This window comes from Bombina bombina, chromosome 1, assembly GCF_027579735.1.
Source record: "Bombina bombina isolate aBomBom1 chromosome 1, aBomBom1.pri, whole genome shotgun sequence".
NCBI classification, from domain to species: domain Eukaryota; kingdom Metazoa; phylum Chordata; class Amphibia; order Anura; family Bombinatoridae; genus Bombina; species Bombina bombina.
The window spans coordinates 687,433,884-687,447,270 of NC_069499.1; the positions used below are offsets into that span (position 1 = coordinate 687,433,884).

General features: G+C 32.9%; 1 protein-coding gene across 1 annotated transcript in view; it reads left to right on the plus strand.

The window, feature by feature from the left end:
* The window catches only part of LONRF3 (LON peptidase N-terminal domain and ring finger 3), a 32,667-nt gene extending 20,126 nt beyond the window's left edge, over positions 1-12,541 (plus strand). The window contains exons 8-12 of the mRNA XM_053699171.1: positions 2,101-2,222; positions 2,918-3,076; positions 4,311-4,473; positions 5,768-5,917; positions 8,304-12,541. Of these exons, the coding sequence (XP_053555146.1) occupies positions 2,101-2,222; positions 2,918-3,076; positions 4,311-4,473; positions 5,768-5,917; positions 8,304-8,462 (753 nt within the window). The 3' untranslated portion in view covers positions 8,463-12,541. The remainder of the gene's footprint in view (positions 1-2,100; positions 2,223-2,917; positions 3,077-4,310; positions 4,474-5,767; positions 5,918-8,303) is intronic.
* The last annotated feature ends 846 nt before the right edge of the window (positions 12,542-13,387 follow it).

Here is a 13,387-nt window from a genome sequence, read left to right on the forward strand (position 1 = left end):
AGAAATGTACTTTAAAATCCAGTTTTATTGAATACAAATGCAGCAAATCGTTGGCAATATTAAAGGGATACTAACCCCATGTTTTTTCTTTCATGATTCAGATAGAGCATGCAATTTTAAGCAATTTTCTAATTTACTCCTATTATCAATTTTTCTTTCTTCTCATGTTATCTTGATTTGAAAAAGCAGTAATAAAAGGTTAGGAGCCTGCCCATTTTTTAGTTCAGCACCTTGGTAGAGCTGCTGATTGGTTTGCTACATTTAGCCACAAATCAGCAAGTTCTACCCATGTGCTGAACAAAAAATGGTCTGGCTCTAAAGCTTACAGTACTGCTTTTTCAAATCAAGATAGCATGAGAACAAAGAAAAATTGATAATAGGCGTAAATTAGAAAGGTGCTTAAAATCTCATGCTCTATCTGAATCAGGAAAGAAAAAAAATTGGGTTTAGTATCCCTTTAAGCAACAAATGATAAAGAAAGCACATTATAGAGAGAAAACACACAATACAAAATAGTTCTAATGTTGTGTCACATTAGAAAAGAAACATGACGAGGAAAGCAATATACGTGACCTCATTTCTAAATCTAATTCATCACATAGGCAGCTTATCAGGCTCATTTCATTGTAGCATATTTGGTTATAGAACATTTTACCTTTGCGACATTTTACTGTGGCCCTATATGTGGCACATATCTCTGTGGCACTTTTTCACAGTGTTATATCCTTTATGTGGCACATATCTCTGTGGCACTTTTTCACAGTGTTATATCCTTTATGTGGCACATATCTCTGTGGCACTTTTTCACAGTGTTATATCCTTTATGTGGCACATTATTATATTAACATTTCTTTACTCCAGTCCTAAAATGTCACTAACCTTCCAGATTGTAAGGATTTGCCTACCTACAGGTGAGTCACAGCAAGTGAGCAGCTTACCAGCTCACACAAGGATATACAAGCTTGCTTGATAGGGGTGCTTAAAGGGACAGTCTACATTAAAATGGTTATTGTTTAATAAAGAAAGATAATTCCTTAACTACCCATTACCCAGCTTTGCACAACCAACATTGTTATAATAATATACCTTATAACATTTAAGGGGTCAATTTATCAAGCTCCGTATGGAGCTAGATGCCCCAGCTCGCCGGAAACAGAAGTTATAAAAAAGCGGTCTAAAGACCGCTGCTCCATAACCTGTCCACCTGCTCTGAGGCAGCGGACAGAAATCAAACCGATCCAATATGATTGGGTTGATTGATACCCCATGCTAGCGGCCAATTGGCTGCGAATCTGCAGGGGGCGGTATTGCACCAGCGGTTCACAAGAACTGCTGGTGCAATGATAAATGCCGGCAGCGTATGCTGTCAGCATTTATCGATTTGCGGCAGACATGATACGCTACATCGTTTCTGCCTGTTTCTACGCCGCTACAGACAGCCTCTTATCACATGCTTTTTTATTTGCTTTTCACAACAAGAGACTGCTAGTTTATGTGGGCCATATAGATAACATTGGTTATGCAAAAATGAGGTATGGGGTAATAAAGGGATTATCTATCTTTTAAAACAATAAGAATTCTATTGTAGACTGCCCCTTTAAGGGAAGAGCTGAGAAAACATGTTTACCTGAGCTACATTAGGATACATGTACACAGACTGAAAACCAAGGTCACACAACTGAAACAAATGTTAATTCTAAGCCATGTAAAATGTTATAAATAAAAAGAATACAAATCCTTTAAAAGAGAGTATAAATAAAAATGAAGGCAAACTTTAGCCAGACACGTAGGTATTAAAAGGACATTAAATGCCCCTTCTAAATATATTAACACAAACTATGTAACCTAAATACAGAGAAAAATATTATGTTCCGCAAAAATAGTCGCAATTTCATTTACCATCTGGTCATTTCGGAGAGAAAGTATTTTTAAATAACGCGATTACTTATATAAGGTTGTAATAGTAGTAAAAATCATATTTATAGGTATCGATATGCTAACATATAAAATAATAAATTCATTTTGTTTATTGCACTTTATGCTTATAAATATATCACTTCAATTTTAATTCTGAAACACCTTGTTTGTCTTTGTTTTCAGTATCTCGCTGTAAGAAAATTTAGTAAAACTGAGCTGATGGAAGAGCTAATAGCCAATCACTTCCCAGAGGAGTTAAAAGATAGAAAATGTGTTTTTGAAGAAGAAATAGCGGAGCTTTCTAAGTAAGTTGGGCATCTTAATGTCTTCACAATATACAAGTTTGCTAATTCTGCTATTGTCCTTTTGTTTTAAATATACCATTCTATAGATACATTTGCATATGTTTATGTAAAATCTAATTGTACAAATAACATCATTTACTGAAAAACTAATGTGAATTTCTAAACTAATTAGGGTTTTTGTTGCTAGATTATTAATGTTCTCACTTGGCTTGATGATCTAAAGAGACACCTATCTTACAGTACAAGGTCTAAAACAATCCCAAGGGCCCCTTATGATCTAAAGCTCTTTGGTCTTGTCAGTGATGCCTCAAATCAATTTAGAGAGGCAAATTTTACCTTGTGAGCTGTTAATCTACCTATGAAGGTTTCTATATGTGACTGAGAGGCATCTACATTACAATATAACGCACACGATATGCAAATATTCTGCGTGATTTCTCTATGTGTCGAGTTCGTGAACATCAGGCCCCAAGTGAATTTGTTTGTTTGTGTGTGTTTATATATATATATATATATATATATATATAATTATATATATATATATAATTATATGTGTGTGTGTGTGTGATATATATATATATTTTTTTTTATTATTATTTTTTTTTATTATTATTATTTTTTATTGATAAAGTTTCCTTGGATTTGATATTTTATGTTTATATTATTTGATTTGATACTTATGTTTTATATTCTAGCTTGAATAAAAATGTGCCCATATTTGTCTGCACAATGGCATATCCGACTGTCCCTTGTCCTCTGCATATATTTGAACCCTGTTACCGTTTGATGATTAGAAGATGCATGGAGACTGGCACAAAACAGTTTGGGATGTGCATTGGAGACAGCTTGAAAGGGTGTGTATTTCATATGGGTAATCCCTATATCAAAATTACAAATCAGGTTTATATACATTAAGAATCAATTACATGAATAATGGCAGGAACTGCACCTTAAAGGGATAGGAAAGTCAAAATTAAAGTTGCATGATTCAGATAGAGCACGTAATTTATTCACTTCTATTTTAAAATGTGCTTTGTTCTCTTGGTATCCCTTGTTGAAAAAGAATATGCACATATCCTACACTAGTGGGAGCTAGCTTCTTATTGGGGCCTGCACACATCTCGTGATTGGCTAACTAGATGTGTTCAGCTAGCTGCCAGTGGTGCAATGCTGTTCCTTCGGGAAAATTATAACACGATAATGAAGAAAATGTGATTAATAGAAGTAAATTGGAAGTTGTTTAAAATGTTTTGTTCTATCTAAATCATGAAATAATATGTTGGGGTTTTCTGTCCCTTTGAAGAGACAGTGCACGCAGACAACAGTATACTGTCCCTTTTAAGCCAATGACAACAGACATATATGTGCAGCTAGTTCCCAGCTCCTCAGCCTACCTAGGTATCCACAGCAAAGGATACCAAATTAACTAAGCAAATTAAATAGCACAAGTAAATTTAAATGTTGTTTAAAATTGCATGCTCTATCTTAATCACAAAAGAACAATTTTGGGTTCATATCCAGCAGAAAGCAAAACATGATAACATTTTAAGGGATAATAAACCCAAAATCTTTCTTTCATGATTCAGATAGAGCATGCAATTGTAAGCAGCTTTCTAATTTACTCCTATTAGCAATTTTTCTTTGTTCTCTTGCTATCTTTATTTGAAAAAGAAGGCATCTAAGCTAAGGAGCCAAACAATTTTTGGTTCAGACCACTGGACAGCATTTATCCACCAATCAGCAAGGACAACCCAGGTTGTGAACCAAAAATGGGCCAGCTTTTAAACTTACATTCTTGCTTTTCAAATAAAGATAGCAAGAGAATGAAAAAAATGATAATAGGAGTAAATTAGAAAGTTGCTTAAAATTGCATGCTCTATCTGAATCATGAAAGATAAAATGGGTTCAGTGTCCCTTTAAGCATAGCCCAGTTATGGTTAAAACAGATACCAAATGCAAAGGTGTCTTGAGATGTAGAAATGATTGGAAATATAGGTGACAATTATTGTAAAGTAATTAATGCTATAGATTTACTACTCAAATAGAATCTCTGTGCTGAACACAATTTATAAATCTTTCACTTTGCAGATTCGCTGATTATGGCTGCCTGCTTGAGATCCGAAATGTGGAGTTTTTTGCAGATGGACGCTCGGTTGTAGATAGCATTGGAAGAAGGAGATTTAAAGTGTTACAGCACAGTCAGAGAGATGGTTATAATACAGCTGATATTGAATATATTGAGGATCAGAAGGTGAGTTTAAAAAATAATTTTATATATATATATATATATATATATATATGCACTATTAAAACAACATTGTAAGCAAAATATTGTATTATGGAACTAGAATATATGATAATTATGTTTGCATAGAAGAGGGTAGAGAAGGACATGAAACTGATACATCAAAAGCATCATTATCAATATCAAAATAAAATGTATTCACAAAAAGGAAAGCTATAATATTTTGCATATTTAATTTTGATGAATAAAAATACCCACTTACCTTAGCTGGTTCTTCTAATCCTACCTATTTGCTCAAGTTGCACCAATCAGAGTCCTTCACCAGTTAGCTGTGTCTAGTTCTGATTGGCTGCATTGAGCTGTGTTAACGGAATAATATAAGCAAGGCTTGCTGATTGGTGGCTAAATGCTTTTTCAAATAAAGATACCAAGAGAAATAAGAAAAATTGATAATAGGAGTAAATTAAAAAGTTGCTTAAAATTGCATGCTTTATCTGAATCATGAAATAAAGTTTGGGGTTTAATATCCCTTATTATTCGTTATTTATTATCACTCAAGCAATAATTTAGCATGCACTAACATTTGTATGTCGGATAGCGAGGGTGGACTTAATTACTCACCTAATTGACTTCATGTGAGACAAAGCTTGAGCGCTAAGCCTTTGGTGCGCAAGTAGTTCTGTGCTATACTATTAATTATAATGGTTTACTTAAGGTCTTAAAAAGAGTTTTAAAATGCTTTGGTGAACATATCTAACTATCCACTTGTTATAATAGATTGTGCGTTATTCTTTGCATGAGGTAAAATGATAATGTACCCTACCCTATCGGTTGAGCTCCATTGTAATTTAGCCCTTATGGTTTCCAATTATTTTTTTTATACAAAGCAAAATAACAAAAAAATACATTTTTATTATAGTTTTTGTTAGGAGCCCAACATAGAAACTGAAGTAATTTGTCACTTTATACCAGAAATGAATATAATCCATTTGCATATTGATGTTTGTTTGAATAAATTAGAGCAGTGGTGTCCTTTCAATATGACTTGTAACCATTTGTCTGCCAATATAGGCCTAGTTTCCATTGAGGTGGTAAAGTTTGTAAATTGGTGGTAAAAACATTTTATCTTCATTATAGTCTATGGAGAAGGATTTATGTTAGCGCCAGTTTCCAAAGTTTACCACCTCAACGGAAACTAGACCTTATTGTGTAGCAAGTTTTGCCTCCCTCTCTTACATACAAGGGGTTAACATCTTAAGTTTGTCTGTGTAATATGTAACATTTATTTTTAATATTTTAGGTACAAGGAGATGATTACGTGGAATTAGTCAAGCTGCACAATGCTGTATATGATCAGGCGTATACCTGGTTTAACTCTCTAAAACCAGCACTGAAAAGTAGGATTTTAAGTCATTTTGGATCTATGCCTGCTAAGGATTCTGATTTGCAGGTAATTTAAAATGTTATACAAGTACTAGCTAACTATAAACTGGATATAAACAATAATATATAAAACTGGAGCAGACAGACCATTGATGCAAAATATTTATAACTGGTCATTGCTCAAATATATGAATTTATAAGTTGTTGTTTTTATTTTAATTTCCTTATTTACCTTATTTGTAATAATACATTTATAACTTGTCAAAAAATATTGTAGTAAAGACAATTATTTAACCATAAAATCATTGTTTTAGGTGGGTCACCTCCACTTTCTTGGTGCAGTGGGCTGAATTTTCTTGCACTAGGATGCTGAATGATTATGTATCTTAAAAATCAATGTATTAAAGGGACATAAAACTGAATGTATATATTTGATATGCTTAAAGTTAGTGAATGAGAAGTTAAAATGGCACTCACTTAAACTGCACCAGGAAATATGAAAATAGTAGGAGCTGGTTGACACCTAGATGGTTTAAGTATAAGTGCAACAGCCAGCACAGTTCCTTCAGGGTCAGTGACGTCACTAGCATACATGGATAGCTCTGGGTAATCAATGATATCAAATTAAGCACTGTCGAGTGCTTTTCATAGAGAATATGAGTGTGATTCATGTTGTGTCCTTATCAGTCATAGAGAAAACCACACTGTTTTTTAGGGTAGATACGGAGAGTTCCTGCTTGTCTGCACAGATGGAAAGTTTAATAATCTTCACCAAGCAGCAAATTAAACTTATCTTCTGCTGATGAGAGTTAATAAACCCAAAACAGCTGTCCAGAATTGTTGGGGTTTTTTTTGCTGCACACACCCCATAAAGGGAATTGCTGTGGTTAAACACGATACTTGGAAGCAAAAAAGTGTAAGATATTGTGTATCTAATTTGCATATATTACCCAGAATTCCCGGGTGCATTGGTAACAAATTTGCTAATTTTCTATACAATAATTCTATGGCCTCTTTAAAAATGTTTCTATTCAGAACTGTAATGGAGCTACACAAATCTTAATTTACAATAAAAACTCCAGTTGAGCTTAAATTAATCCCATTAGAAAGGTGACCCATTTAACACAAGCAATCATATACCTGATGTAATGAGTTCCACAATTTTATTGCTCTTACAGTGAAAATACATTTACATTGCTGGGGATTAAATCTCCTTTCCTCCAGCCTTAAATTGTGACCTCTTGTCTTAAATTGTGACCTTTTGTCATAAACAATTTTCTTGTAATAAACAGAGCTTTTGCCATCTCTGTATATGGGCCTTGAATATAGTCATATAAAGTAATCATGTTACCTCTCAAGTGCCTTTTTTTTCTAGAGAAAACAGACCCAGTTTGGCTAGCCTCTCATCATAGCTTAAATTCTCCATTCCCCTTATTAGCTTTGTGGCCCGTTTCTGAACATTTCAATGTCTTTTTTTGAGATTGGCCCCTAGAACTGCACTCCATACTCAAGGTGAGGTCTTACCAGGGATGTATATAGTGACAGAACTATGCTTTACCCCCATTTAATACATGCTAGTATCTTATTAGCCGTAGAAGCCGCTGCCCTGCATTGTGCACCCATAATTATCCTTTTATCTATTATTAATCCCAAATCCCTTTCATCCTTATATAGCAAGTTTTTATATATAGCGCTGCGGAATCTGTTGGCGCTCTACAAACAACCGATAATAATAATAATCCTTTTTTTTTTTGGCTAAATCTAGTCCCATTTAAATAATAGGTTGACTGTATATTGTTACCTCAAAAATGTTTCCAGTATTAAAATTTAAATCTAATTTTTAATTTACCTGCCTATTCTTCTAATTTTTGTAAATCCCCTTGTAAAGAAGTTTCATTCTGCACTGACCTAATGACTTTACGCAACTTTGTATCATCTGCAAAAATAGAGATGTTGCCATTTAATCCTCGCTCCAAGTCATTAGTAAAAATATTAAAAAGAACAGAACCCAGTCTGATCCCTGGGGAACTCCACTGATTATCTTTATCCAATCTGAGTATGATCTGTTTACTACTACTCATTGCTCCCTGTCTTTTATCCATTTATTTATCCATGAGCTAACATTATCAGTTATTCCTAGTCCTATTTTTACTTATTTCCTCGTAGAATCTAATTAGATTGCAACTTGAGTGAATTGTTCAAAAAATAAATCGTAAAGCAATTGGCAACAGGCCCCAAAATCATCCAGGAGGGTTTTTTTGTAGCCCACATCCCACCAATTTGAAAGCCCAGTTATAGATTATATTTTATTTTACAGCATTTACATTTTACATTTCTAGGCTTCTATTCTTCTGTTGTTTTCTAATGAGAGAATAGATATTGTGCTTAAAATATAATAACTAAATGATTGCTTTGAAATATATCTGGTTTAATGTTTTTGATATCTTTAACAGGTAAACCCTAATGGTCCATCGTGGTGCTGGTGGATTCTTGCTGTTCTTCCTCTTGAAAGTAGAGCACAGCTTCCTTTTCTTGCCATGACGTCACTGAAAGACAGATTAACTGGCATCAGACGTGTTCTTCTTTTTATGTGCCGCAGTCGCCCTCGATAATGTCACTGTAAACCCTGCATTGTGAGAGTTCTATTTTACTCGCCTCTGGCTCACTACAAATGGACTTACCGAAAACACTTTTGTATCTCAAGATCAAACAAAATTCCATCAGCCTTTTGTATTAATTTATGCAGCATGACTATATTTTTAAACAACATTTTTTGCTATACAGATTAAAGATTTTTTTTTTCATTGTTGTAAATAATTGTGATTATATATTCCCTCATATTTATTATTATTTTTTTCGCCATCATCTTCTACGTGAATTACTTTATGTGACTTGAAAGAACAAGTTAGGTGCTGTATTTATTTTTTATGCTGCAAGTACTGATTTTTAAGTACCAACTTATGAAACGCATCACTGGTATTGATGTACGCTGCTGTTTCAACGAAGCTTGCAACTTATCTATATGATGCAATTCAACCATCTCAGACATGCAATGATTTACTAATGAATGTTTCAGAACTCATTTTGCAGAAAATCGTACAGTAGAAGAACCTATAATAGGGCACAAACTAAAACCAATTCAGTTTAATTTATTTATTTAATTGCACTAATTGTTTTTTTTATTAATTGTTGACATACACACTTTCAGCTTCATTTGTATTAACTGGTAATATCGGCATTATAAATTATAGTAATTTGGAATTTGTACATAACGAAAATACCTTCTATGCCTTCTACAGAAGATACGCTATTTTTGTCTCATCTTACATCACATTTTTATTAAGAAACAAAGTGTGTATGTCACATATGAAATAAGAATATATATAAATAATAAGTTTAAAATTAATTATTTTCTCACAGTTATTTTTAGAATTGTCTTGTAATTTGCAATGGCATTGTGGATGTTTACATGCTTTTGTGGTTTACACATAGTTTCCTTGTTTTGATAACAACCATTTTTCAAGGAACATATTAAAGTCAATATTTTATGTTGGCATAATATACATCAGCGATTGAGCACTATGTTGCAAACCATATGCATGCAAAATAAATGTTTTAAAAACATTGAAAACTATTGTTTTGCTTGCAAAATCTGCAGAGCAGTCCAGGTATTGACCCATTAAAAGCCTTCTTGAGGGTGTTTATGTGTGTGTAAAATATAGCTGGGTAAGGCAAACTGCAGCATACTTACTAGGCACTGCTGGCTCCCTGGGGGAGTGGAAAAGCAGAGATAATCTACAAGTTTACAAGAAAAGAAGCAAATAATGAATATATGCTGCATTGCATTAATTACTGTGCTTACTTATTTTATAGGGATTTCACGCTGAGTTTAAAATCCTCTTTATCTGAAAACACAAATATATATGAGAGTAAATGTATGCAATGAACATTACTAAATAATAATTTGGCTAGATTCATTTGTAATGCAGAAATGTTCTGTATCTTCAGTAATGTCAAAACAAACAGTAAGATTTTTTGTTTTGTTTCTGGAGTGTAACTTTAATTTATTTTTATTTTTTTAATAGTAGTAGGTTGGTCTATAACACTAGTGTAATACATCGGCTAGCGGCCGATTGGTCGTGAATCTGCAGGGGGCGGCATTGCACCAGCAGTTCTCAAGAAATGCTTGCGCAATGATAAATGCCGACAGCGTATGCTGTCGGCATTTATCGATGTGCGGCGGACATGATACGCTACATCGTATCGTCCATCTGCGCTTTAATAAATCAGCCTCATAGAATGATAACGATGAGAACTGACTGGTCCACCACAAATCTTTAATATCAATGTCAATGAAAAAGATTGTATTTATATATTTTAAATTTGATTCATGTGATATTGGAACCATTAACTATAAATCACAAGATTTGTGGATAAGCAGCAAATACTGTTTTTACATAATGATCAGTCATATATTGCACTGAGGTCATAGCTGAGAGCTATCATTCATTTAATCAGACTGTAGCCTGTCAAATCCCAACCTATGAACAATAAGGCATATTGCCCTTTAGCTTTAGAAGCTAAAGGTGTAACTTAAAACTTTAATTCATAAATTAACACAAATTCCCTTTAAAATAAATAATAATATAATATGAATTAATATGTGTGTTTTTTTAAATGTTTCACTTTCATAAGTAATGATTTACATAAGCTGCATTATGTTTCAGAAAAAAAACACCATTAGCAACTGTTTAACTGGTTTGTATTTTAAAAATGTCCTTGAGCACTGAGATTCCATAAATATTTGCTTCCATTATGTACCAGCAAGAAAAAGCATTCAGTCTCATGTAAAGCTCAAACGAAAACCTTACTGATACTGATTGATTTACCAAATGTGGAATGTTGCTTTGTTTAGGTTTACTTAAACTATACCAGACAATTCAGCAGGTTTACATCTTGCTCAGATGTTTTGTAATAAGAGTTCTACACTTTACATGACTGATTTTAGTAGAAAGATATATGGGCTGCAGAATTTCTATTCATTTTGACAAAGAACAAAGTGATGTCCACAGTAACATTCTTCTCTGTGCATTCCATAAACCAGTGATTTTACAAATAATTTTATACTTGTTTGCAGTACATCATATTATAAAAATGTAGGTTAAAAAGTATGCAAATTGCCCTTTTTATAAATAGATTAAATGTAAAGTTGATCACAAAATATTATTGAAAGGAGATTTTTGAAAGATGTGTATTTTTACTGTTAGACTTGACAAGCACAAAACTAGCCCATTTCTAATATCTGAACATATTTATATATTTATACTAACATACACTTCTGTCCTATGTTTATACTGATGCCCTTAACATGTGTGGTACAAAATATTATGAGAGCATTTTCCTCCAAAAATATTATATGCAAACTGCTGCACTAAACAGTAAATATCATGCATTTTCCACCCATTAGGAAGTGTGGCATAAATGTGCATTATTCAATCACCAGTGAACCCAACTTGAGTAGCATAGGTAAATGTGAGATGCAAAACTTTCACTAGAAATGTAACCCCTTATAGGTTTATTTAAAAAGAAAGTGATCTATTGGAATAGAGGAATTTATCACCTGTCCCTTTAATATAAAAAGTAGGCAGCCTTGAACTACTTGCTTTTTAATTAACTAAGACAATATATCATATCTGCAATTCTTTGAGTCGGATGATAGATTTAACAGGGTAGAATCCACTAAAACTAATAATTGTGGTTTTTTTTTTTCATTATTGATACATTTTCTAATTATAAAAAGAACGTTTTAAGGTATATACAGTAAGTGTTTACTACCTGTTTTGTCTGTTATAAACTTATTGTGAATAATTATTCCTCACAGTGCTAAGATAAGTATAGAAAGAAGCATTTCATACCTTCCTGCTCCTAGAAAATAATCCATAATAACAATACAGTACATAGCAAAAATATCAAAATATGTTACAACAGTCGTGAATTGAAATACACACAGGCACCCTCTATAAACAGCTGTACTGTCTGTCATAGACACACTTGCAAACTAATACACTACTTGTCCTGTGGGCGGCGTCTGAACATATTCATTAAATATTATTTCATTGACATGCACTCATTGTTTTATGTCATACAAAGGAGACCCTGCTATGTCTTTTAATTGACTAAACAAAAGCAACTTGCGACAAGTTCAAATTGTAAAACTTTGGTTGAAATAGTACAATACATATAATAACTTTACATAATGTATATATCTGACTAGACTTTAAAGATGATATAATTTATATTATTTATGTTTTACTTCAATAAGGACATTTGATACTTGTGTTATTTATACATTACATGGCTTATTGTAGTGTATTTCTGCAGTGCCTTTATGAGCCCTTTATAAAGTCACAAACCACGTGTTTCATTTCTTAATTGCATTTTTTAATATTATATTTTGTAGCAAAATATTAAGGAATTAATATTATTCAGCTGTACTTATATAAAATAGATATCAGATTATGTTTAATGAAGTTGCAGTGCAGATTTTTCTACCTCATTGTTTGTGTCATGCATTTGCTTCTTTATATCTCTCTCAAGACTATAGTTTTATTGTGTTTATATAGCTATTATTGTTTTGTTTAAATAATCATGTTTGTTATTGTGTTTGCTAATTAAATTATTTCTGTCCTAATTTGTGTTTATTGATGACTATAATCACATTCTCACAACATGTACCTGAAATTCTCAGTTTTACTTTTTGTACACTATTTCATAAAGAATAAAGTAGGTTGGTACACCCCTTTTAGGCAAATACACCTCTAAACACAAGTCAAATTATTTTATACTGGGGTCCCTCTATTATCCCTCTGTGCATTACCATCAAATATTCCTTTGAAATACATCAATACACTATAACTAGTGCACATCAGTATTTAAAATCTAATGTAAGGGAGGTCACTATTACAGCTTACTTGTGAGGTTTACATAGTTACAAAGTAATATAGGATTGGGGGGGGGGGAGACTCCAGTTGAACCTTTAACACATTCCTGTTACTACTGTTAATCCAGAAGAAGGCAACAAAAATCCCCAAATGAAAGCAATTTCTGATGGTGCCCTGAATGGAAACATCCATCTTGACTTCAAAATGGCAATCAGATTTCTCATTGGATCAACAAGCTACTATACTGTCATTACTAACTGTATCTCCGTTTATTCTGCTTTGCAAAAAAAACAACACATCTTCTTATATTTCTAAAACAATCTAATTTGACAGGAAATTCAATATCCTTATTGTTCTTATGGTAAAGAACCACTTAACGGGACATGAAACCCAAAACTTTTCTTTTATGATTCAGATAAAGCATGCGATTTTAAACAACTTTCTTATTTACTTCTATTATCAATTTTCTTTCCTATGACATGGAGAGTCCACAATATCATTCCAATTACTACTAGTGGGATATTCAACTCCTGGCCAGCAGGAGGAGGCAAAGAGCACCCCAGCAAAACTGTTAAGTGTAACTGCCTTACCCATAA